Below are 27,397 nucleotides of genomic sequence, written 5' to 3'. Positions count from 1 at the left end.
ACGATAGCAACAGCACTTTTTCGCCATTCATCCATTCATCCCTTCCAGGAAAAGAACAAACGAAAAGAACAAACGAAAGATATATATAGCTGTTGGTGATAGACATATGCAAACATGACCCCGTTTATGCTTTCTCGTGAAATGGAGCAAATAGAATAAGTGTCATCTTTGAAAGATTTACATGTGTGCACTTGTGATCGTAAGACTCCGTGAAAAATCAATTTCCACTAAGTAAAGTTGTATCTTTCTTTCTTTCTCTCTCTCTCTTTTAGGTCGTAACAAGTGGGTATTGTATAGAAGTGTTCAAATTCAAAATCTGTGATTACATTAGCTCTTCACGTTACATGCATAAGTTGGTTATGGCTAACACAAATTATATGTTAGAATAACAAAGAGCTGAGCTAGTTTCTACGTATTCATCTTAAAAGACTGGCAGTGCGAGGACGGACACAAGATTAATACAGATAAGTGTTAACCAGAGATTAATGGAACTCTTCTTATAAGAGATCGCTAACCGGAGGCTCACCATCTAATCTATATTTACGTTGTCGAGAGTGTAAATGCGCGCCGAAATTCGATAAATGCGCAGTTTTGCACAGCAAGAGGAATGAAGAAACGCGTCTAATAGTTGAGGCCTGGCATGTCTATAATAGTGGTAACGCATTCGTGGTCCAACCGTTCATTAATCTGCGTAAAGAAGAAATCACATTCCTGAACAGTTATCTCTAACGTAGACCCCCGCGCATGCCGGTTTGACAGGTATCGTCTCTTGCCTGGGCATGCGCAGATAGGTTTTTCTGCCAACCTTCTTTTCCGCCTCTGTGCGCCTTTTCAGTTGTCGGCATTTGTGGTGCCTTGATTCTCTCCTGTGTCCGTGTTTGCACGCCCAGTCTTTTAACATGGACGAGTTATATAGTCGTAACCTTGGTCCTAGCCTGAGGCATCCCCTGTTCGACTCTTGATATAAATTAAGGTAGGTAATCCTGATATTAGTTAAGGTAGATATTCCTTAAGGTATTACACTCTAAACCATTGAGTATGGGAAGCTTGCCGCACGACTGGAAGGTAGCACGCGTTGTGCCGGTGTATAAATCAGGTCCTCGTGAACTGGTCAACAACTATAGACCGATATCTCTAACAAGTATAGCCTGTAAAATATTAGAGCACGTCTTGTGCAGTAACGTAATGACACACGTAACCAATCGAGACCTTCTTAATCCAAAACAGCACGGTTTCGACAAGGGTTTTCCTGTACAACTCAATTAACAGAATTCGTTCACGAAGTTTTTGGTGCACTGGATGATTGCTCCTGCGTTGACTCGGTATTTGTATATTTTGGGAGAGCGTTCAACCTTGTAGATCACAAGTTGCTTGTATGTAAGCTACGTTGGTTTAATATCAATGAACAGATAATTAGATGGATTCGGGAATACTTGTCCTTGCGTTCTCAGTATGGGGTGGTAAATGGCGCAGAATCTGGTGTGGCTCGCGTAACATCTGGTGTCCCTCAGGGCTCAGTGATGGGCCCATTGCTCTTTTTGATATTCATAAATGACCTTCCCGGCACCATCGCTTCTTCGGTCAGATCGTTTGCTGATTATCTAATAATATATAGGGAAATTGCAAGCTTTGCAGACACCGTTCTCTTACAAAATGATTTAGCTAAAATAGAAAACTGGTGCGGTAAATCACAAATGCAAATAAACATACAAAAAACTGTCCACCTGCGTTTCACGCACAAAAAAGAAAAAAACGTATGCCACCAGCAGCTTATACTCTATCTGGTTCTCCGCTGCAGACTGTTTCTGAATATAAGTACTATATATTCCTCGCACAGTCCATGTGTGCGCAGACACGTCGATTTCATTACAGGAAAGGCATGCAGGGTGTTGGGATTCTTACGGCGTAACACGAAGCTCTTTCCTCAGCAGGCCCGCGATCTTCTCTGCAAGATCTACGTGAGGCCAATTTTAGAGTATGGATGCACTGTATGGGACCCTCTCACGAGTACCGATCGGCGACAAACTTGAGAGAGTTCAGGACATAGCGGCAAGGTACGTTATTGGTAGCTATGAAAGAAACCTTAGCATTACTTCTACAAAAGAAACATTAAAATGGAAGCCTTTAGAAAAAACAAGGCAAGCTTTACTCTTGATGCTTTTTCACAATATATTTTGTGGCCACATTTGAATAGACCGCAATCAGTACATTTTTCAGCCGCATTATATATCCAGACGAACAGACCATAAACTCAAAGTTAGAGAATATAGCTGCAGAAATCATGTTTTTAAAAGCGCTTTTTTTTTCAGAGCAGTTTCAGAATGGAATCGACTGCATGCTACAACAGTTCGCACGTTAGATAACGACGCTTTTGCAGCCGCTCTTTGACATCTCAATATGTCTTTGGTAGGGGTGTGCGAGTATTCGAAAGTTTCGAATATTCGTCGAATATTACATACGAATATTCGCATTCGATTCGGAAATCGTGTATTCGAAAAGTTTCGAATATTCGATAACTTCAAATATTCGAAAAATTCGAGTATGCGATTCGATTATCATGCATAAAATACTCGGCTTCCACATTTCTGCTGCGTTCGTATAGCTAAAAACGTTGCCGAGAGGAGCGATAAACATCGTAAGTAGACGGAGGCACGATATGTGCCTGCGACGGACGCCCCAATACGTATGATTTATTGCTGGTGCATCTCCGACATGCAGCGCTGTTGGCGATCATGTAACCGTACATTTTCCATATTATGCGGCCGTAACGTGCCGCACTACCACTAGTTCACTATGCGGGACCACTTCTGACGAAAGACAGTGACCCATGTGACTGGTGGCGGACTGTAGGCACCTTCAGATACCCTAGTCTGGCAACGCTTTGCCCCATGTACCTCCCTATACCAGCCACTTCTGTTCCAAGCGAGCGTGCCTTTTCAGTGGCAGGGGGGGGGGGGTTGTCTCTGTTAGAAGGGAGCGCCTGCTACATGATCATGTGGAGCAACTCATATTTCTTCATGATAACATCTAGTCATTACTTTCATTGTGCCGTGATATTTGCTTGCGTTGTGATGTGCATTGTGCTAGCCTGGACATTGTGTTCTGGAAATAGCAGTGTATGTTTTGTTGCCAGTCAGACTGTTAATGTTTTTTTTTTTTTTTCAAATAGCTACATGTTAAATAAAATATTGTTACTGTGGAAGCATTTTTCCTTTGATATTCGATATTCGAAGGTGGATATTCGTATTCGATTCGTATACGAAAAATTTGATATTCGCACACCCCTAGTCTTCGGCTATAGTTGGTTATTATACAAAGTTTATTTCTTATTACTTAGTTTTTCTTTGTTTTATACTTGTACAGTGTTATCTTAATTTTTTTTCTCCGTCTAAGAAAGTTTATGTTGGTGATTTACATTGACATTCATATATGCTAGTGTTGCTTCTTAGTGCTCATGATTGTGTTTTATTTTGTTCTTGTCTATACCGATGTTTGTTGTAATGTATGGCGTATTTTTCATCAATCTTGTTGTAATTGATTGTCTATTGTGGGCTAACATTGGGTTTTCAAACTGCCCAGTATAACCTCCCCCCCCCCCCTCCATTGTAACGTCTGAATGGCGCTGTGGTTACTAGAGTAAATAAATAAATAAAGAGCCATGCTTTTTATAGATATAATGTATCCTGTTACTTGCGCTTTTCTACACTCTAAGAAAAAAGAGAGTCAAAAGAGGGTCATGGAACCGTGACTCTCTTCGGGTGTCCATCTGACCCCTTTTGGACGGTACACGCAGAGAAAAAGAGTTCGCATTTGGGAAGGAGTCACTGGACCCTTCTGAAGCGCGTTTCGATTGGCTTCGGTATACGGAAGAGCCGCCGTATACGCCATACATATCGCACGCTCGCCCTTTGGTTCCGTTGTGGCGCCTTGCTCGGCAACGTAGACGGGGTTGGCGCCGGGGTGGCGCGCCGCTCTCCTCTCTCAGTCGTCTCAGTCTCCTGGTCTATTGGAATGCGTTGCGTGGTTTCGTAGGCAGCGTAGGTTGCGCGTCTTCGGTGGTGTTGACGCCGGCTCGAGCCGTGCACGAAGTGACGCTTGGAGGGCGGAATATTCATGGAGCTGCGGACACCGACAACGGACGCCAGTTAACGGTGAGTGTACTGCTTTCGTAGGTACTAATTATACAGCTTTAGCTGGGCGTCTGCAGCAGCTCTGCGAAACCTGCCAGCCATTTCCAACAGTAGCCTGTATCCGCGGGGCTGTTGCGGATGCCCAACTAAAGCTGTCAGTTAACGAGTTGCCACCGTTATGCGCGTTGCTGTAAAAGCTCCCATAAAGTGAGCGATGGAAACAATAATCGAGGGTCATTTCTTGCTGATCGCACGCCGTGTCTGCAGCACTACTGAAGGTGCACGATGTTTTGAGATGCACTTTAGTCTACTTCATAATAACATTTCCATCGACCTTGAGTGTGCAGCGTGCTTCCACGCGTGGGAACGTGAAAAAAAAAAAGCCTGTGTACAGAACGCTCAGACGCACTATATGTAATGGTTTTTGTTGGCTTAAAGACGGCAGTTTGAGGTGCAGATATAGTACGGTGGCTTCCAGAACGTACGCAGTAGTCATTAAAGTTGGACACGCCTCGCCGGTAAAGTGAAAAAGCTCTAGACTTCCGACGGCGCGCGTTGTTGCGGCCGCCGGCGTGCACTCTTTTCCCTCGTTTCTGTTTGCTGTTTTCGTGGTTCGCATACACTGCGATGACGTTGGGCGCTATAACAAAATCGAGTGAGTGTACGTGATTGTGGGAGTTATGCGCGCTAATTCTAGCATATGACATGTCTGATCTCGACGTAGACGGCGTACGCACGCGCTGGGTGTCGTTCGGGCCCTAGTACTCGCATCTGTTTATGTGAGTATTTAAGGATGGGTTACGTTTGTAAAACATGCGGTCAATAACCGCTCACGGCATGCCCCTGGCTGCCGGAGGATGTGCTTTGTTGTTTTGTTGTTAGCCTTTATTATGTCTGTGTGAACCACTTATTGTGTAGGTTTTGCAAACCTTTACTGCAATTTCATTTTCTCATCATAATATCACGTTCTGCTTTTCAGATACCGTTTTTCATGGCGCTCACGCTGGACAGGAGCGACAACCTAGCAAGCCACAAGTCTGATGCCTCAAGCCGTCACCTCTTTTTGATTTATCCTTAATCACAAGGAATAAATATGGAAACATGATGGCGATTTCTGCTGTTCATTTAGCACCATATGACACTGTGCACATCACAGTCACACATTTTAGTCGGCTATACTCATAGAAGCATGTAAATGAAGAATACCCAAACTTCTTAATTGGAAATCACAGACCATCTTTTCGCGCTTTCTATATAACTTTGCTGGAAAATATGTGTTGTTTTGGCGAGTTTTATTAAAATAATGCTAAAACTGAACTATTCTTTTTTACAGTCGCTGGGCAAAACGGCAAGTATTATTGGACTTGCTTAAAATGAATACTCCACTATTTTCAACAGTAGTCGCGCAAAAGTAGAGCAAGGATCAAATGAGTAGCTTAATATACTTGTGGAGTCGCTTGATGTTTCGGTGTGGGTCCCTTGACCCTCCTAGGAGCGTTACCGGCAAGAGTCGTCTGACTCCCTATAAGTGGTAACGTGATCCTCCCGATGAGAGTCTTTGCACTCTTCCTAGAGGGTCAGGGGACTCTCCTAGAGCGAGCCGACCCTGACCCACCAAGAGAGTCACCGTCAGGGTTGCCAATGGTGGCTACTTTTCGCCAAAATGGCGAATTTGAGAGGCCCGTGGCGACCTAAAATTATGAATGGCGACATGGCGAATTTTTGGCGATTTTTGACTTAGGTCTCCACCGAGCTTTGAATCCTAAGCTCAGTGTCTTCCCAACGAATGAGCGGCAACATTCTCAGTGTTTTTCTTGGTTTTAGACCCACGAGTAGAATGTGCACATTACGCGTCATTCGGTATGTCCGTCCTGTAACTCGTGTGTACCTCCTCAATTCATCTAGAGAGATAATAAAACGTTTATTTGATGTTCTGTGAAAATAAGATCAGTGAGTGGGATCCTTAGTTCGGGATGCCATCTAGATGCAGGAGGTACTGGAACGTCCCCCAGCGACATTCTAGCAAAATGTAAGTCAGCGGACTGCCTTGCAAACCGCGAGGGGGCAGTGATTGACTATAGGTTTATGGCTTTAGGTGCTTTAAGCTTATCTGAAGTTTCGCATCTGAAGGGGCAAGACGACGGGTTGGCCGCGTGTTCCGACCATTTGTTCCGCCAAAGCTCCAACTGCTGTTGATAGCTTGGCGACTTATTCACTGTTCCAGTACCCCCAGTTCAGCTCGCAAAGACTGTTTTGGAATAGCAAAGAGAGGCGGATACGCGGCTATTTGTGCAATAAAATTATTTTATTGAGGCATTTTTCACTGTTCTCGGTGAGCGTGTGCAATAAAAACAATTGCTATATAACGTTTTACATTATTATACAGCAATAACGCATCGGATTTACGCGTGTAGATATAAGTAACTATAAGAGAGGGTCGGTGATGTCCGGTATCATATTAGTTCACACTGAAAAGGTGTAAGACTCAGTAATGATCGGTTTCCTGTAAGAATTGTGTCGTGTTACCTTCAATAAACCTTTTAATCCTTTTAATTCATATAAGGGTACGTAAAGTTGTCTACAAATAATGCTTTCACGGTTTTCGCCCAAGGTTTATACCACACTTTTAGCTTTGAAACGAGAGAACAGGGATGGAAGGATATCATGAGCGTTTCGTTCATTCACCCTTGCGCCATCACGCACATTTTGCGGCTAGTCGGGTCGGCAAAAAATGTGGAGCTCACTCAGACTCACTCACGAAACATATCTTACCCTTAGAGCTCACTCGGACTCAGACTCACCAAACTTTTCCTCATCCGGACTCACTCGGACTCAGACTCACTATAATTTTTCTCAACCGGACTCACTCGGACTCAGACTCACCAAAATATAATTCACTCGAACTCACTCAGACTCATACTCACGGCTCGATCTGAGTCTGAGTGAGTCGACTCATGAGTCCGCTAGCCTATAATTAGCCTTTTTCTACCATAATGTCAATGCTCTTTAACGCCAATATCTCGCATAATCGGTGCGCTACTTAGCACCTTTTGATCTCGTACCTTCAAATACGAGTTATCTGACTTTGTAGTTCAATAAGGACCGTTTTATTGAAAGAGATGACTCACATGAGATATTTTTATCAGTAACTTCACATGAAGAAGTTTGCGGCGGGAGGTCAAGGCACCTCCTCCCACTCTCCCTCCTCATCTCACGCCTCTGATCAATAAATATTGAGCTGACGTATGAACGGTAGCGCGTAGACGTATGCGGGACTACACGTGAGTATAAATGTGAGCCGACATAAGGCTGATGTAATGCTGAAGTTGAGTAGACAGGACCATAGGTCGGCAAAAAATGTGGAGCTCACTCAGGCTCACTCATGCAATATATTTGGCCCTTAGGGCTCACTCGGACTCAGACTCACCAAAATTTTCCTCAACCGGACTCACTCGGACTCAGACTCACCAAAAGTTTTCCCAACCGAACTCACTCGGACTCAGACTCACAAAAACTTTACTCACCCGGACTCACTCAGACTCAGACTCACGTCTCGATATGAGTCTGAGTGAGTCTGAGTGAGTCGACTCATGAGTGAGTTTGCCGACCTATGGTCGGAGAAGCAGCACCATGCACTCCCATGGTGAAGCGGGCGATACGACTGGCATCGAGAAACGTCAATATAATTTAAGGGTCTTGGATGGTACTGTATTCTACGGGGCTATACGTGAGTGGAAATTTTTATTACTGGGTATGCCGCACATATCTAGAATGGCTACATTTTTGGCGAAATTTGTAAAGAAATGGCGACTTTTGGAGACTTCTTGCTCGTCGTTTGGCGACATTTACTCGAAAGTCAGTGGCAACCCTGGTCACCGTGACTATTTAAAGAGAGTCCTATACGTGGCAAGTCAGAACTCTCCGAAAAGAGTCACGCATACTCTTGTTTTTCTTAGAGTGTAGGCGATGCCCTAATACTCTCAGCCGCATGTGTTCCGCTACGTCGTTAGCGCAGCGTAGTGAGACGGGGAACCTTCCGTGATCAATGCAGGTTATGGCCTTTTTCCATGCTCGCTTTGAGTGCACCTTCGATCACTATCGTTTTCCGCGCCCATTATGGGAGAGAGCCCGAAATGACATGTACACACCCTTCAAATAAACAGCGACAAGGTGTAGAAAACTAAAGGTCAGAGAATCTGCGCGATAGAACTGCACAGTCAAGCGCTGGAAACTAACTGTGGAAACAAACCAACAAACGAGATATCTCGAAGCGATCATCCCGTCCTAAGAGCAATTCAGGAGGCAGTTGATCTAAAGGCACTGCCTCTGTATTTTCCGAGCCTGCGTCATGAAACCAGTGCTAATATTGTAGCGGAAAATGACTGTTCCCGATTCGGCCTACATAACAGAACAGGATGTTCTGAAATGGCCCCCAAGGTTCTAATCTAGCCAATGTAAAGCGAAAGGTCATGGCGGCCAATCCTGCGCTTCACTGTTTCCAGTAGCTCCCTCTTTCGGCAGTTGGTTCCTACTTCTCTACTTTCCGTGAGATGAACCGAAAAGCGATACTCCCCGAATGCCATGTGTGCGCTTGATGCGATATGGTTCCTTCACGTTGCTCCGGGCTTCGTACTTTTCGAAGGTGCACGGACCATAAGCACTCTTCTCATCGCGATTAGGCCCGGAAATCGACTCATCAGGACCTTCCATGGGCAAGAACTCTGGAAACAGTTCTTATTTTCTTTCGTTTTATATCACGCCGAAAACTGAAGGGAGTTTACCCATACCGGGCGTCCATGACCTTCGCACCTTCTGGGCTTCCTTCGGTGATATTTCATCGGTGTTGCACATCTATTCCACTACTGTCGGTTAATTGTGAGGGGACTTGCGTAACGTTTTGTGCAAGTGGCACAACTTGGGAATAGGCGTCAAAATAGCGACGGGTTTATGTCACTGATTTCTTCACACACGAAATGTGGGAGCTGAGAACGTTTGACGCGAGCGCCATTACTTCATTCCCGCGTTCTTAACTCGTTCAGGTGCGAATATCTACCAGTCTTCGTTGGTTCACCTCGTTCTTTTTTATTGGGTGAAAAAGTAATTTTATCATTTATCTCTATTTACTTCATGCGCGGTTTTTAGCTATTACATTAAGGTAAGGGTGTCTTTAGGACCCAGTCGTCTTATTATGAAATATGCGATCGATTAACAGCAGCAAATATTGCGTGAAGGCTGCACACAGCACAGGGCAATTTTAAACGGCTAATACCGGCAAATTTCCTTCGGCTAATCGCGTGCTAAAGAAGCATATAAGCAAGAATAGTTATCTTTAAGAGGATCACACGAGGTAAGCCGTCAACGCTACATTTCTGCAATCACCGAATCGCTTTCCACTATATCGCCCACACACTGCAAGGAACGCTGCGATTCGCAGTCGCGTGATCCAACCTACAACGTCACGTCAACGACAGCGTCAGCCTTTCCCGTGTATTGAAGAGCTCGAGTGCGTTGTTGCTTCAACCGTTGTCGTCTGGTAATGTCTAAACGCTTCGCACCGCACAACTACCTGACCTTTCGATTTCAGCGACCTTCTTGTATTCGTTTGCTTCTGTCTAACGGGCACATTTACTCAGAACACTGGATTGTCGGAATACGCGAAACCTAATTAAAACCCAAAATGACTGCTTGCCAGCCGCCGCAACAAAAAAGCGCTGTTTGACGAGGACAAATGAAGATAGGTCCTGCCTGCTGAAATACCTACAGTGAAAGTCGTCTCCGTCTACCCAGAATTGATCTTGCCTCAATGTTTCTTGCTCACCGCACCTCGCCACAGAAAGCCCACGCAGTCGACCCCCTCCAACGCCCTCCCCCACACAGACGAGAAACCCGCCTAAGTGACAAACACAGACCCGTCAATCAAATCGCAATTAGCGAGAGCTCTGGGTGCCGGCCACCACTCGCTGTTGAGCTCCGGAATCTGCTCTGCGCCGGATATCCTCTCGTGCTATGCCCTGCCACAGCGTAAAAGAAACGCCTGGCACGGTGCGAGATCGCAACGTTCCTCATTTCCGCCAGGGAGCAGCTGCATGCTTGTCTCGAACTTCTCTTTTTTTTTTTTGCTTACATCTCACGCTCTTCCTATCATCTGCCCGCGACAAATACAACTGCCCGATTTGCAGCGTTAACTAACGATGGCGGAAGATCGTGGTTACACGATTGGCTGGTCAGGTAAAGTATGGTACGGATAAGTAAGAACACGCATGGCTGAGGTGGATAATGCTTAGCGAGGAAACCTGCAGGATGAAGGGCTGTTTTCGCGAGATATCGTTGCAAGCCGGTCGCGATGCTCCCTCGGCATGTCAAGCAACGTAAGCCGCGGGACAGACACTGGGATGTGTGCCGCATGATGACAGCAAGCGAGCTACAAAGTGAAACAATGCCGGTCTAACGTTTCGTGTACATTGGCTTGCTTGATTGATTTTTTTTGTTCATTTCTTTTGTTTGCCGAAGAATGAAACAAGTGTAGCATACGTTGAGAGCTACATACGTGCTATATAAAAGGACTCGTCAGCACTATAGAAACCGCCATTTGTTCCTTCAATTAATATTAATTTTGCTGAGGATAGAGAGCTCTCTTGATTACACATTTTTTCATGGCGTGTGCTGCTTATTGCTAATTCTTTCGTAAAATGTACAAAGGCGTTAATATTTTTATTCATTGTGTCAATGTGAACTCTCCCTCAATAGGTTTACTATGTTTTCCTTAATGATGGTGTTCAACGCCGAAATGCAACACACGCACTGTCAGGATAGGAGAAGCGGTGAACCTTAAGTATTCCCGTCTGCCAATTGTTCTTTAATGGTTACCTAAACTGAAAAGCATTTATTCTACTCAGTCCCCATGTGGCCGGTAATCCCACTGGCAGTAGCAAAACGTCATAGCAACTGAGCAAGTGCCGCGCTACCTTTCCCCCGAGAGGATATCGGTCCTACCGCACCTTTGCAAGATAAATGCACGTAACTGATAATTCTTACTGGCATCAAAAGCGATAATCCTTGAAGGCCAAGGCATATGAAATACATATCGTTGTGCAGTGCACGGGTATTGCGTCTCTACATGTGCTTTGGGTGTGATGTATACAAATATACTATTATATTGCCGAAGCTGCGCAATTGCCTCTTGCGAAACGGGCTGCACCTTTAACGAGCCCCTAAACCATTTCTGAAAATACGAAAGAACGAGTGCGTTATTCTCTCCTGGCGTTTCCCTTCTTTTGGGTACAATTCGTGACAACACCAGCCTGTTCACGTGACGTCATGAGAAAATAAGCTCTCGATTGTCCCATATACGAGAGATATCACTTGTGGATTGTCTCCTACCTTGCTTTGCCATGCATTCGCAGGCCCGTTCTGTCTTGTCTCGCATGGCTATCTTGTGCGATCAACTGATTTCACTTTGTGTTGCGCCTTTTCGACTACGCAAGCGTGGAAAACTGCTTATGGTCGAAAAGCGCGAAATCCTGGTAGGCTCAATGCTTAGCGCTGATATTGTCCAATTTTTTTTTTTTTGAAGAAATAAATGACGAGGAGGAGATAGATCCTGTAGTACGGGGAGTGAAGGCTAGAAAGAAACCGCTCTAGTATTTGAACTAGGAGTGGTTTAGGGGCTCTTAAAGTTCATTTGGTATTGTGTTTATGGTTGGCCATACGATTGTTTGAGGTGCTGACTATAGGTGGCATTAGCCTAACCGAATTGCACGATAACGCCATGTTGCTTGCAGTGAATGCGATAAGTACACGCCGTAATGTTACATGAACGAGGGCTAGCAGTTAACTCTGTTTGCTCCGATCTCACTTAACTCTACAAAACGCTGGTGTATGGCAATACGGCCGCTCTCGGGAGAGAAGCGGTTTTCGGTCAGTTAATCGTATCAGTGGTCCGAGCGCGAAGCCGTGAGATCACAGCGCTCACAACGCGTAGAAAGTATACGAGCCGTTCGCTGGGGGATGCCTGCCGAAACAGCGCGCGTGCCAGTGCTCTCGACCGCGCCCTTATAGTCAAAGTTCACAGTTGCTGCTCGAGTTACGCAGACCCTCTCCCCAGACATCCCTTCCTGCTCCTTCGCCCAGCAAATGACGGGCGGGGCGTTTCCTTCTGCTTGAGGAGCAATCGACGGCAAGCCTCGCACGCGGGTTGATGTTATTCGTGTGACGGAGATGGCCAGCTTGTTTCATCTCTGCTTTAGCCATGTTCCTTGCCAACGCTCGCGAGCTTTTACTCGGGGGTAGAACATACAATGCGCGGAGCGATGTTATCGATTTAGAGTTTATACGGAACATGACGACGACGGTGAAAACCCGTCCTGAGTGTCCATACAATTGCTAACGCAATAAAAATATAGAAAAAACTGTCGAAGGGGGTTCACCTTTTTCCTTGAAAGCTGCATCGTCTCCGCTGTAAAGAGTTCGTCCGTTGGAATAATCATATAATCAGGAGCCTTTTTCATTGGTTTCGTTCTCGCCTTCAATACACTTCCTACAGGGGACATTCCTAGCCACTTAATTCTTTTAAAGCACGCGTACAATGTCAGCACTAAGCGTTGAACCTATCATGATTTTGCTCTTGTCGGCTACAGTCTGTTATCTCTGCATGCGCGGTCGCAAACGCACAAAATGGAGCGAAATCAGGTAATCACGCACGATAGTCGTGCGAGAGAAGCAAGAGAGGGTGGGCGGCTGCATAGCAAAGCAGTATGGGAGACAATTCATAAGTGTTACGACCTTGATTGTTATTTCTCGTATATGAACCAGTCGAGAGTATGTACCCTGATGATGTCATGTGAATCACTGTTCTGTCATCACAAAGTGCACCAAATGACAAGAAACGTAAAGAGAGAATAACGCGCTCGTTGTTTTTGTTTTTTGTTAGTTCATAGGCTGTTAGGGGCCCCTAATAAAAACAGGGCGTGCAAACACGGACACAGAAGAATAGTCAAGACACCAGAAACGCCGCTAACAACTGAAAAATCACACAGCGGCGGAACCGAAGGTAGACACAAATATTTATCTGCGCATTCCCACGTAATGGCCATACCTATCAATCAAGTACGAGTAGTGGGATACGTGACAGATAGCTGTTCACTCTGTCGACTTTTCTTTTATGTCCGTGTTTCCACGTCATGTCTTCTTAACATGAATACCTACCAACTAGCTCAGCTATATTCTAAGTTTCCCATTATCTTTACTTATGTATTTATTTATCGATTTACACGAGTAAGAATGAAAGGAAAAAGTGTACTAACGCATCGAGATATATATATATATATATTACTTATCTATTTTATTTATTTATTCACAGTGTGCTGGGTCCAAGACTGCAAGAATATGCTAACCAGCGAGTTGGGTCGTCGCCCTTTAAGGCTGGAGGACGCGGCAGCGTTAAGGTCAGGCAATACTCGTGATATTTCTGGAGAATAAAAAGATACTACGACTTTTGGGGAGCTATTCTCGATGCGTTCATCCAAAGGAGATGTCCACAGGCAGAGCGCATTCAGTGATTCGAAAAAGCGGTGAGCCATGATGTCACTTCGCTCTTGACCACGTTGCCGCACCGAACCCACCAGCACATTCCTAGCGTAAGAAGAGAGTGGACGAAATGCACAGAAACAGGAACGTTTCAAGTCTGAATTTGCATATGAATGTGTCCCAGATGTTTGAGAGAGATTCAGAGAATGCGTATCAACCTTACAGCTGCGTTAGACGAGCGGCCGCATTAAACCTAAATCGATGGCTAACACGATCAAAAGACATGTGCACCGAAAATCGGATCTCCGATGGCTGCGTTCGTTGCATTGAAGCGCATTCCGTCCCTCTCATTTGTGTCGAGAGTGTTTGAAAGCTTCGTGATGTCATGATGGCGTTGCATGCAGAACAAGAACCGGAAACAGGGGGCGCGCTTCTCGCAGAGCTCCCGCTATTCAGCGGCCGCTGAAATAGGCTGTTCATTAAATGGACACATCGAGAAGAGCTCCTCCTGCGGAGTGCTGTATTTGATTTCCAGATTCCCCATTCGAATTAAAAGAAAAGACTAACGGCGGCGAGCCGCAATTATTGCGCCGCGGCGGCGGCGTGACCTCTCTTGGGACTTCGGCGGTGGCGCGAGCGGCGTTACCAAAAACAGGCGGCGGCGGCGGCGGCGCGGCCCGGCGGCGCACACCTCTAGGTACCAGGTTATCCGATAAGAGCAAACAAGGGGCTCAGTTTCTTACAACACCCACAAGGCAAGCGATAACGCGACCAATGTGGAAGAAGCAGATACTATTCCATCCCCTTATTTACGACCTCTTACGGAAACTTCAGGGTTGCATCAATAGACAGTTGTAGTTTAGCGTTAGCGTGATAGCGGGGGTTAAGGGAATAGCGTTACCGTGCCGCAAACGTTCGTTGCCGACAGCGAGTTTTAGTTTAACGGGATAACGTTTACTTGCCCAAGCTGGGACGGTGGCGCCATCTGGAGGAGGGTGAATGCGTTAACGTGAAAAGAAAAAAACAGAATGCTCGCCTGTATCCCCGCACGAAGCAATATTACTACTTTTTTAGCAACAATAAAAGGAAATAAATATGAACCACACACCAAACGTGAAAATTTTTATGTTGCAAATTTCTTTACACCGATCTCCTAGTTAGACCTAGGGACGTTCGAAATAGGAAGCGATCTCAAAAACTACGCTAAGTTATCCGTAGTACTCGACGTCGAAGCTACCTGAAGGCAAGCGAAGCCATTCTACGCAGTCGCTTGCTGTGAAAGAAGTGAATCCGTCCATATCAACGCTAAATTCAGTTGGAAGCGGGCGTCCAAAACCACCGCCATGTTTTACGTACACTACGTTAACCACGCAAACACGGTGACGCTAAATCTGAAAAATAGCGTGCGTACGGTAAACGCTACGGGTCACTTACGGTACTGCGCGTGCGCATTTCGGTCCCGCTATTCCGGTAAGCTCGCTATTCCGTTAAGCCCGCTAAACTAACTGTCTAATGTGTACAAAATTCTAACGCGACACTTGCTACCAGTTTCTTTCTCGAAATTACGTCAGGGAAAGCGAAACGGCTGGTTTTGACACTTCTTGCCTGCACTGACCCCATTGCTGAACTCTGTGCAATATCGCGGCATAACAAAATAGGAACCTACACAACACACTTCCATCTCGAATGGCTTGTACTGGAGTCATCCAGGGCTCCACCTTAAGGCACTAAACAAATCGTAATGTTGCGTAAGCAAGAAAGGAGACATCACGACGTCTTGCGCAGGACAGCAAATCGACGACAGGGACACTCCTATGAGAAATCTCAAAGCGAAATGGTATGCGCGTTCATACGTTGTAATGACGTCCCCGTCGACTCCAGAGCGTAACACTGAGAAGTTTGGCAAGTGTTGCAGTGACAGCACGAGTCTTGGACATTGCGAGAAATTCATGAAAAAGACTATGACGGCAAGGTGTTCCCATCAATCAGAATATATAGACTATTTTACGGATGGGTTTTGGTGCCGCGACATTCGGTTGTTAGCACTGTCATTTTGTAGCTTTGCCAACTAAACATTCAGTGATACGGTAGACGCATACGCATGAAAACGGTTGAGTTGGAGCATTCGACGTTTCATGACCCGGTTCAATCACGCCGTGATATAAAACAATAAGAAAACATCCCTTTAACAGCCCATGGTGGCGGCGCCCACATGTCTTACGTGAAATAGCCTGCATGAGACTCTGTACTGACGTCATCGTCGGCGCCACGACTGTACCAGCAGGGCGAGAAGTGCCGTCCGTGACGCCACCAAACTATATTACACACTTGTCCCACCGCACACGTCAGCGTGACAAATGCTATTCCACCGCTTGTCGCGTGTTATTGCAAATGTTACTAAATTTGCACGGACAGCAGGTGATAGGCGTTAAAATTTTAATATCGGTTCGGCAAAGAACAGCAATAACAATACAAAGTAATTATACAAAGTAAAGCTATATTACAAAGTAAAACGCAACGTGAGGACCGACGCAGGTAGCGTAAGCGTATTGCGCCGAGGAACACATTTCAAACAACCGGCTTGTCAGCAAACATGGCAAGTAGCTTCTTTTTTAGTACTTTTCCGTTATCTGCCTTCGGGAGGGAGTCCAGGAAGATCACCCCGCCGTACAGGTACTTGTAAACCGCCGTTTGTCCTGCGCACGAAAGCAGAAGAAAATGTTAACGCCATAAAAACAACACATTTGTTCCTACTCGTAGCTGTCCTGTTATACACCTACTTTTTAGAAAACCTAATGCGTAAATCTACAGTTCTATTTTAACCACAAGTAGCAAGCGGCTTCTTTAATTTGTATTTGTGAACCGTACTACCTTCAGAATCATCGCTCCATCTCCATAGCTGCATCTGATTATTTAGGTAATGTTTTATAAAGCGTAGAGCCGAAACTCAACGAAGTGCTTGATTATATGCACAAATACAATAAACTCAAACTATGTGTATGATATGAACGGGTGCGAAGAACGCGCGCCGAAATTTACCAGACTGGTTAATTAAAGACGGAATCCGTCTACACAAATCAATGCGACAAAGGGAAGTTCATGTATATTCTCCCCCTGTACATGTTTCTGTAATTCACTAAACACTAAGCGTTATCTCCTGAACACTATTAGAATGAGCTACCACAGAACTTGATTGTGCATGTCGTTACAATCGTCGTTTATGCAGCAGAAAAGTCAGTTTCACCGCAAGGGGGAATCTGAGTGCGAAAGCAACAAATTAGAATGCTATACGAAGTAAGGCTAGGAGCTCATTCCTTTAGGATCCGATTTCGCGTAACTACAAAACGCCGGCGTAAATGGATGCGGCCTCTCGAGGAAGCGAAGCGTATTTCGTGCTGTCTGTCGCCTCAACGCCAAGCGGTGAGAGCATGGCATGTACAGGGGTAGAAGCCATCTACTGATCTGTCGAGATGGCGCGCGCGACCGCGCCCTTCTGAACAAAGTTCGCAGCTGCTGAACGAGCGACACAGCCCGCTCCCACTACCGTCGCCACTTTATGCTCCTTCGCCCTACAGAGACGGCCGGCGCGTTTCATCTCCGATTCAGCTGCGCCAGTATTCATCGTTCGCAAGGTTTCGCTCGCGCATAGAACATACGAATCGCGGGATGATGCTATCGATTTGGACTGACGGCGACGGAACATAACGGTGACGGCAAAAATGCGCCTCGAGTGTCCATATAATCGCTCTCGCAAAAACAACTTTAGATTTTAGTGAACTTAGCGAGAAATAAAATCTTGTGCGGCAGTGCTCACGGCAATGATAGAGTCACGGCGTACCTGCGACAAGCTTCTTCAGCTCCTCCTCAATCACATCGTGCGGCTCGGCGTAAGAGGCGTTGAGCACGACGCATGCAGCAGGTGCCTCGCCGTACTTCTCGCTCGGCACTCCGACTACGGCCACCTCGGCGACAGCGTCGTGAGTGAGTAAGATCTCCTCGAGCTCGCTGGGTGCCAGTTGGGTGTCCATGCACTTGATGAGCTGCTTCAACCGCTCCACCATGTATATGTGGCCCTCGCGGTCGTAGTAACCAAGGTCTCCTGCACAAGCAAACGAAAATCGTCGCTAACTAGACGCGTATGTTGTAATAAGGGTTCGATGTGTTTGCGTGTTGCTTTTATTAATAATGTCTGCGCATTTGAGACTTGCCCTGCAAGAGTCCGTTCAACACGGGAGGTGACACTAAACTTGCTTCACGTTCACCACAGAGTCAGCTCTGCCGATCACCTTAGCATGCGTTATACTGAAGCCAATCATGTGTCAAAATATACCGGCCTTACTAGGTCTACACCTTCACCGCACTAAGCTGCTATTTGTCAAGGATACCGTTGACCAGCTCTGGGCCGTCCAGCAGGCCCGCGGAGCGGCCGGCAGGCTTGGCCTGACGGTCCCGACGTGGGAGTCGCCCGCTGCGCGCTGACGCGCGCCTTGCAGGACCCAAATAAAGTTTTTTAACCAACCAACCAACTAATCGGACTGATTCAGCATCTGTGATAGCAAACGCGGAGCTTAGAGAGGAGGATAGAAAGTCACTCTTGCCGCTAAATTTCCCTCCCCTCCCCCAGTTCAGGATAACCTACTGAGCTCAACTCTGGTTAACCTCCGTGCCTTTCTTTTATCGTCTTCCTTTCCTTCTGGGAAACTTTTGTCCAAAAGCATACCTGAGCTGTGAGAAGCACTGTAGCGGAAGGATCGAGACTCAGTTGGATTATACCGATTCCTATTGTACCCAAAGTGCGTACAAAACATCTTGCATTTCATCTAAATTCTGCGCGCTACGTACTCTGTAGCCGCGCGCCTTATTACTGAGCCACTTGCAGCCCACTATATCTACTGTGCACTTGCCTGCACAACTAAAATGATCAATCGTAATTAGAAGCTGTACCCTACTGTGTTACGTTATGTGTGTGCTTCTGTGAGAAGACTCAGGTTCAGCGTCTGTAGAATAGATTATACCCGTACATATGCCGTACACGCGCTGCAGTTATACATGCCTGCGTATTTCCACCAATACGTTACGATGGTGTCCCGATTATGTGTATGTTATTTTATAAGTGTGACACAGCGCCAGTTCGGAGTATCGCCTATTCAAGGTAACTACGTCGCGACAAATCACTACGAATTTGTTTACTTGCTCGCAACTCGGCAATTTGCGAAACTGACGCAGACTTCTTGCGCACATGGAAGGCGCAATGGATACTATGCTGTCCTTGGCACTTAAGGAAGTTTGCCTGCTTTTGACCGCAATAACGCATGATTGGGACAGACAGTCAGTATATGTAAGCACTTGGTTCTTGAATGAAAGGAGTGGTATGTGGTTGTTTATCTAAAGGCTAGCTTCACTTCATAAGCATACGTAGGCCATCAATATTCATTTAGACTGGCTCATTCTGCTGAGCACGAATATAGTGAGCGCAATGTATACCTCAACTCTAGCCAAGTAATGAATAGTCTAGTGCCCAGACGAAAGAGGCGAGACGCACTTGGCTGTGCTGAAGTTCAGCTCTAGCCGAGCTCACCGATCGATACCATTCCGTACCATGGCTGTGTTTCATGACATTACGCTACGTTTTATGCTAACCTACAGCATTTGCATTGCTACGCTCCTTTTGTTCGTAGCCTTTTAAGTCTTAGCAATTTATTGTTTCTGCGTACGTGCCATGAGAAAGAAACACTGCCAGGCTCTGCTGAATTGCTGAGTGAAGTACTGCACATGCGAGGACTGTCAGTGCCAACACGAAAGTCAGGTCTAGGCAGAAAGGAAGCAACGACAGAAAAGGAAGTTCAGCCAAACGTGCAAAATGCAAAAAACACGTTTTAGTTATTTCTATGTGTTCGTCTTCCAACAATCTCGCTTACCTGTCCGCAGCCACCCCTCGCTGTCGAGCACTTCCGCCGTTTCGTCGGGACGACAGTGATAGCCCTTCATGACGTTGGGACCCCGGACGCAGATTTCACCGCGCTCGAACGGCTCCAAAAGCTTTCCGCTGTTCACGTCCACCACCTACGACAGGTCGTGCAGATATACCGTCAACGTACAGGCCGAACACAAATCACATAGAACTCTTTCGGATGCCTGCTATAGCAGACACGAACGCGTCTACGCTCTTAGCGCACAAAGTAAACATCCGCAGAGCAAGGCGTGTCTCGCTGCGGTATCAGAAAACAAGGAGACTGCTACTGCTACTTTGTTTGGGCCAATGAACTTCACCCTACAACGTAGAGAAGATGAGCATCGTTTACACTTTTTCATGCGGTCTTGTTAAAGTATATGCTCGCACATCGTGCATACTGCGACTGAATAGCAGCTCCAGAGAAACAATATTCGACAACTCAGCCACAGCGTGCCTGCAAGCGTTCTCCACGGCTTTTGCCCCTATAAAATGTTAAGCTCCTTGTTTTCCCCTATAATGTCCCATTGCATGCTCTGCCTTATCTTACAATTAGATTCTGCACAAATCAAAGCACACCTTAGGCAACGCAAAAGTATAACACCGGCCAGTAGATTAAATCAAAACTAAGGCGACTTGATATCAATGCATTTGACGGAATGAAAAACACGATGATATCTAATGGCGCTGGAAGGCACTCGTGGAGATCTTCGTGCCCACCTGCGCGCGTGTGGTCACGGACGTGTGCTTAAGATGTGTCTAGATTCTCAGGCGCAGGCTTCACAAAAATAAATTGGAGCACGCTTGAGCTTCGCCTCAAGTGTAGAGCGTGATAGCGCAATCGGGCCCCGTTCGCATTGCCTTCTCAATCGTCAGCCTCACTTCGCTTCTCGGCTGACACCTCAACCATGCCGCAAGGAAAGTAGCGCCTGTGCGAGTAACATTGGCCGTTTAAAACTAACCTAGAATGACTAATGCAAGTACAGCTGCGAAGTGCCCACTGCGACATAATTCTTCCCTTTGCGAATCAGCGAAGTACCCACTACGCGTCCGTAAGGCAACATGCGAATCTACGCAGCTGCTCACTTCGTTGATGCTTTTGTTAAAATATGAGCGCTTTGTAATGGGTGGGCCTTTACACCCCTTACTCATTGCGCATAAACGACATGTGTTGACGCCTCGCGCGATTCGCCGCTTCTGCCACGCAACGGTACATGCATTAAGGAGAATTCGAATAGGGTTTTTATTCAGAAGCTGATCCAAGCGACGGCGTGGCTCTGTGGTAGAGCACTTGGTTGCCACGCAGGAAGCCTGGGTTTCGATTTTTCGCTCACAACCGACGACGACGCCGCCGCCATTCCTGCGAAACGAGCTTTTTGCTTGGTTGCCAATCTACTCGCCTACGACACTGTATTGCATAGTTTGACGCGATTTATTGCCCGACATGACGCCTGTATAGAGTCCTTTTGCTAAGGGGTCTCAAGCACCGGCATGTTTTGTGGTAGAATACTAGAGTGCCAGGCAGAGGGCCGGGGTTACTGAAACCGGCGGCGGCCGACTACGCCACCGAAATTGGCTGTTGTAAAAACTTGTCGAGAGCTTTGAGAAAAGCAGTGATGTGTACATAAATTAAACCTTAGCTCAGAGCAAGCGTCTATTGAAGTACGCCCTTACCATTCGAATGCCGCTTGACAATAATACCCTCGTGCTTCCCTTTTGACCGGACGGTGGGTTAAAACCGTGATTACCATGGTCACATTCCGTCAGCGAGTAATGTGTTGACCGACGTTTCAGAACAGAAGGTGTTTCTTATATCATAGGAAGTTGCTATAGTTTAACGGTGATCGTACAATCCAGTTGTAATTTTATATATTACACCTATACCGTAACAACGTATTGTACACATACTTATTGAGAACAGGCGCTACTTTCAGGAATACAATGTAACGTGTAAAGCTAAATTAAGCGATATAAAATGAATTAAATGTGAATGATAGCCGACCTCATTCTTGGCATAGAATCGTACCTTTATGTTGCGTGCACTGTACGTACAGTGGGGATCGAAAGAAACGCGAACATGCGGCACCTACATTCTGTGCTGTTTCGTACTTATATTCAAGCGGTTGCAGCCTGTATGGTGATAAAAAGTCACTAGAGTCATCCCCGATACAATCAAGAACCATCTATCTTCTTTTTATTGCCACCAAGGTCAGAGCGTGATGGAAACAGCATGCCGTGCGGTTCGCCTTTCTTTCAATTCCCCCTGTACACCAAAACAATTACCTGTTTACCCAGCTACTCATTCCTGGGAGCCCAATTGGAAGAGGTATTAGGAGGAGGATATTTGAAAGATAAAATGGCGCTTACCTGTGTTGCTTTAAATTTACTGTGACACGTAGTAAAAGATTGTCTTTGCGTACAACACGCTGTGGCAGCATGAAGTGAGGCGAGGCGGGCAGCACAACTATAATATATCTGGGGTTTAACGTCCCAAAACCACGATATGACTGAGGGACGCCGTAGCGGAGACCTCCGGAAATTTCGACCACCTGGGGTTCTTTAACGCGCGCTTAAATCTAAGTACACGGGCTTCCAGCATTTTCACCTCCATCGAAAATGCAGCCTCCGCGGCCGAGACTCGATCCCGCGACCTTCGGATCAGCAGTCCAGTGCCATAACCACTAGACCACCGTGGCGGGGCGCGGTCAGCACAACGGACGTCTTTCAGTGCACTTACCTTAACTTCGCAGCCAGCGCAAGGGATTCCCATGTGTTCGACGGTTATTTCGCCCGCCATGCTGACGCTGACCAAGCCGAACGTCTCGGTCATACCATAGAGGTTGGCCAACGTCGACGGAGTCATCATGTCGCAGATATCGCGCGCCAAGCTGCTGGACATAACGCTGCCCGCGAACACAAACTTCTCCACATGAGGCAAATTTCGCCCCGAGCTCTTTGCCTCGTTGATGAACATCTGCATCTTCACAGGCACACCCACCAGCACTGTGACCTGCGGGACAAAAGAGAAGCGGTGAAAATCTTGCTCGTGCTTTCTTTGCAAGCGAACTCAAGTTCTTCATAACGGAAGACATTGTCACCTGGCACGATAAACAACGAGGTGTCCTTAGAATCCCCGGGGTACGGCGTTCATAGTCTGCGCATCACCCTCCGTATCGCATTGTTTTCGGAGAGCTACACCATTTCGCGAAAGGAAACCATTTGGTGACATTGTACTTGGGATCACGTGACCCCAAACGAACCTCGGGGTCCTGTGGCTCAACCTACATTGTCTTCGGCGGGCGCGCACGCCACACTGCGACGCTTTTTACTCTTCAGGAACACGCGGCTAAGTGATTTTGTCGGGTTCACGTGTCAAAACGGCGCCCGCGCCCCTCCGCCACGCGTCAATCACCCCAGAAAGCACCCCATGCGTTTCCTGCTTTTAAGTCCAAAGCGTAGTGTACGTGTGAAATCTCCGTAGCTTGTATGGCTGGGAAGTACCCTGCTCAACGCAATACGGTCAGAAGCCAGGTGAACACTGAGCACCTATACTTGTAAGGTCTCGCGTAAAGACGCAGGATGAGGCGGATGACGTCACATCACCCAGCCAGTATTCTTCCTATACTTAAAACTTAATAACCAAAGCTTGGTTATCAAGTGCACTTGAGGACATGCTGGGGGCACGCGCGGCTGTCTGCTTTCAGTCACAATGGCGTATGCGAGGCACCCAGTTATTTCATTCCAACAACGATATGTTATATAATTGCTTTTTCATAATTTCGGGTTGTATCAAGGTTGATTCATAGCGTTTATGAATCTTTTTTTATCACATTTTCAAGCTTAACCGTGCTTTATCTTTTCCGAATTGCACAAAGTTGTTCCATTTGTGATTTTAGCTTTACAATTTCAAGTGCCGAAGTTATTAACCGGCTCCAACTGCCAGAATCTTGGCCTGTCTCTTATAGGGGGGACGTGCCACTTCCAAGTCGCGGTATCATTATCAATTGGTTCCGACTATCAGCGCTTGACCCGTGTTCTCTTGCGTCGCCGACATTGTCCCGTTTGCGCTGTCACAACACTTCGCCTGCAGAGCTTGGAAGAGGTTACGTTTTTACTTGTTCCATCTCAGCGCGAATCAGTTGTAACGTATACAACGAAACTTCAGTAACTGAAGCGATATGTACGCACCCCGTACGTTCGAACGACGTCCACAAATCTGTCTAGTGGCAAGGAAGGCTCGCGCAGGATCGTAGTAGCCCCGTAACACGGAGCGAAGATGTTCAGCGTGAAGCCAGACACGTGGGTGAGTGGATTCCAGGCAAGGTAAACGTCGTCTTCCGTAACGAAACCACACCTCCTGCGAGAGAAAAAAAAATTAAATTGCATCGCGCCGTGCACAAGTTTCCCACTGGGTTCTAACATTGCATCTGCTTCACTCATACAAAGTGTCACGCTATAGCATGGCCGCCACTGTCCTGCATACAACACATTCAGTCCTTGAAAAACGCCCTGTAGAGTTTTACGCAGGGGTTTCGGTGTCGCCACATTGGGCTGCAGCCTTGACGTGTATTTTTACTAAACGAACAATACCACGGTATACGCACGCATATGAAGACAGTAGCAGGGTTGTCCCGTTCGACGCTTCCTTACCTATGTTCGTGTCGCTATATGCAATAATAGGAAGACATTCCTTTAACAGCTCAAAGTGACGGTGTTTGGTCTTACGTAAAATAGTCTTATAAAACTAGACAACTTCATGCTTAAAATAGGGCCAACTGCTTCGTGAACCATCATGACAAACTCTGCATTTTTCATTAAAGGAAAACTAAACTGACTGATTGCTTAACTGAGTGAAGTGATCGAATCTGATTCATTTATCATTTTAGGGATTAATTGGTGAATCAATCGGCAGCCGCAAAGCAACTATGTCCCAGACCCGATAACGAAAAAATCCCAAAGTATTTAAACTAGCTTTTTTTTTTTAATGTGCACCTAAATCTGTATGGCGACACCCTTGCTTCTAGCTAGCATCAATATATAGCTGCCGTGACAAGGAATCGAACCAGCGGCCTCATGCACAGCAGCTGAATTACCAAGTCATTTTGCGGATGTGCATAAGCGGGCACTACTTTCCCGCTTTTTCTTTTTTTCTTGCGCACGCCACTTCCGGATGTTTCGGTGTTTTTTTTTTATATAATCATAAATTGCCGTTATTTCTTGTAGCTTAATTGCTAAAATACTAATGAGTACTTCTTTACAGAATATAAAACGCTACACAGCGAGTAAATTAGGCAACATGTCCCAACACAACCCTATTCGCTTTTAATACTGGCTTGATCAAGCTAAAGCGATAGATCATCCCTACCCGTTTAAATCTGTTTTAAAACTTCTTTAAATCTGTTTTAACGTATGTAGGCCACGTAAGGCTATATCACCACGCGTGCTTCTATTTTCATGTAAAGCCGGGTTCAGACTACAGTCGCATCTGTCACAAATGTATCGCGTAACGGCAGCATCGTCCGTTTGCGTTGCTAATGACCTAGTATGTTCACATTGAGCTTTTCGGTAAGGTACGTTTTTTTACGACGAGCCAATCACCTTTCTGAAAATGTGTTGCGTCCTCGCTACAACTGTTGCATCCTAGCAAGGTTCGCATGTTTGGCCATGGCTGGGCTAGCTGTGATACGGGTCATGGTTACAGGCCACGGGCGCGCAACGCAATAAACGCCGGCAAACCAACTGCACAGACACGCTACTGCATGACTTGCAAGACGCGCATGAAGACGCGGAATCTGCGGAGGACAGAAGCCCCGTGAACGGAAATTGAAAACCGAAACTTCTTTGCCCATTGGCCGTACGTAACGGTCGCATCAGTAGTGGTCGTAAAAGTCGCGGGCCCGCCAACATTTACGCCCCAAACCTTACGTACTTTACGCTACATACAAAAACGTCTGAACAAGCTCATTACGTTGATTGCGTTTACAGTCACGATCCTTACCGACGATCCGTACGTTGCGCACGTAGTCTGAACACTGCTTAACTGGACCCGTTACACGTGTAACGGACCACTTTCTCGAGCGCACCGCGCCGGAATGTCGTACATGCCCGATTATTTTAGATTGTTCCGATAAGCTTGAGCGTGCAACGCGAACAGTAGAGTTCATTCCGGAACTAACGCGGCCACCATGATAAGCCCGGAATCTGCGATGCCACATGTCTAAATGCCGATGCGCCTTACAGCTGATCACATCATTCAACGAGCGACGAGTGTCTGCACTTTGAGTTTCGTTCTTTTTCCGGGCACAAGTTCGCCCATTTAAGAGTTACATCTTTCCCGGCTGCGATTTATTTGTTCACCATCACAACCACGTGACAATATATTAAGGGAATTCTTTTTCGTTTGACCAGCTCTGGGCCGTCCAGCAGGCCCGCGGAGCGGCCGGCAGGCTTGGTCTGACGGTCTCGACGTGGGTGTTGCCCGCTGCGCGCTGACGCGCGCCTTGCAGGGCCCAAATAAAGTTTTTCAACCAACCAACCTGAATGAAGTAAACGTGGAAACGTAAGCTCGGTGCGAGACTTCAACGCCTTTGGGAAGACCCGTGCTTCCGGACGTGTAGAGTATGACGACAATATCTTCGCTTGTGTCAACGGGCTCGTCCTCGCTTGGCCACGATTCGTCACCGGCAGTTTGAAACCGAAGCACATTTACAAAGCCGGGAGAATCTCCGACGGCAAACGCCTGTGGAAAAAAAAGAAAAGACCCTTTGAAGCAAATGTAATAGCATTGCTAAACACTCTTAACATTGTAAAATATTGCGCTGCAGTACGTGCACCTGTATGTCCACCCGTAATATTGTAACAGCTGTACTATATACTAGTAAAAGCCACTACGCAGTTATAGCGTAGGTCTACCGACAAATGGTGGCTGAACCCTGCTGCATTTTTGTTCGCTAACGTTCGAGTCTTGAGCTGTCACTGTTGACATTTCGGACTTTGTGGACAGCATCGCTCTACTGGAGTGTTCAACGCACATACACTCTAAGAAAAAAGAGAGTCAAAAGAGGGTCATGGAACCGTGACTCTTCGGGTGTCCACCTGACCCCTTTTGGAAGGTACAGGCAGAGAAAAAGAGTTCGCATTTGGGAAGGAGTCACTGGACCCTCCTGAAGCGCGTTTCGATTGGCTTCGGTATACGGAAGAGCCGCCGTATACGCCATACATATCACGCGCTTGCCCTTTGGCGCCGTTGTGGCGCCTTGCTCGGCCATGCAGAGGCGGTTGGCGCCGGGGTGGCGCGTCGCTCTCATCTCTCAGTCGTCTCAGTCAGTCTCAGTCTCCTGGTCTATTGGAATGCGTTGCGTGGTTGTGTTGGTTGCGCGTCTTCGGTGGTGTTGATGGTGTTGACGCCGGCTCCGTGCACGAAGTGACGCTTGGAGGGCGGAATATTCATGGAGCTGCGGACACCGACAACGGGCGCCAGTTAACGGTGAGTGTACTGCTTTCGTAGGTACTCATTATAGAGCTTTAGCTGGGCGTCCGCAGCCGCCTTGCTGAAGTTATCCGCCAGTCATTTCCAACAGCAGCCTACGTCCGCGGGGCTGTTGCGGATGCCCAACTAAAGCTGTCAGTTAACGAGTTACCACCGTTATGCGCGTTGCTGTACAAGCTCCCATAAAGTGAGCGATGCAAACAATTATCGAGGGTCATTTCTTGCGATCGCACGTGGTGTCTGCACTACTGAAGGTGCAAGATCTCGTTCTGAGAGGCAATTTAGTCTACTTCATAATAACAG

General features: G+C 46.7%; 1 protein-coding gene across 1 annotated transcript in view; it reads right to left on the bottom strand.

Moving 5' to 3' along the window:
* Positions 1–16,077: 16,077 nt before the first annotated feature.
* LOC119387733 (uncharacterized) overlaps positions 16,078–27,397 on the bottom strand; it is a 34,075-nt gene continuing 22,755 nt past the window's right edge. The window contains exons 4-9 of the mRNA XM_037655215.2: positions 26,142–26,344; positions 23,794–23,962; positions 22,343–22,615; positions 19,574–19,718; positions 17,494–17,754; positions 16,078–16,351 (exon numbers count right to left, since the gene is read on the bottom strand). Of these exons, the coding sequence (XP_037511143.1) occupies positions 16,224–16,351; positions 17,494–17,754; positions 19,574–19,718; positions 22,343–22,615; positions 23,794–23,962; positions 26,142–26,344 (1,179 nt within the window). The 3' untranslated portion in view covers positions 16,078–16,223. The remainder of the gene's footprint in view (positions 16,352–17,493; positions 17,755–19,573; positions 19,719–22,342; positions 22,616–23,793; positions 23,963–26,141; positions 26,345–27,397) is intronic.

Source organism: Rhipicephalus sanguineus, chromosome 3 (genome assembly GCF_013339695.2).
Source record: "Rhipicephalus sanguineus isolate Rsan-2018 chromosome 3, BIME_Rsan_1.4, whole genome shotgun sequence".
Classification (NCBI taxonomy): Eukaryota; Metazoa; Arthropoda; class Arachnida; order Ixodida; family Ixodidae; genus Rhipicephalus; species Rhipicephalus sanguineus.
Note: the sequence above shows the minus strand (reverse complement) of the source record. Positions and strands in the feature narration are given on the sequence as shown.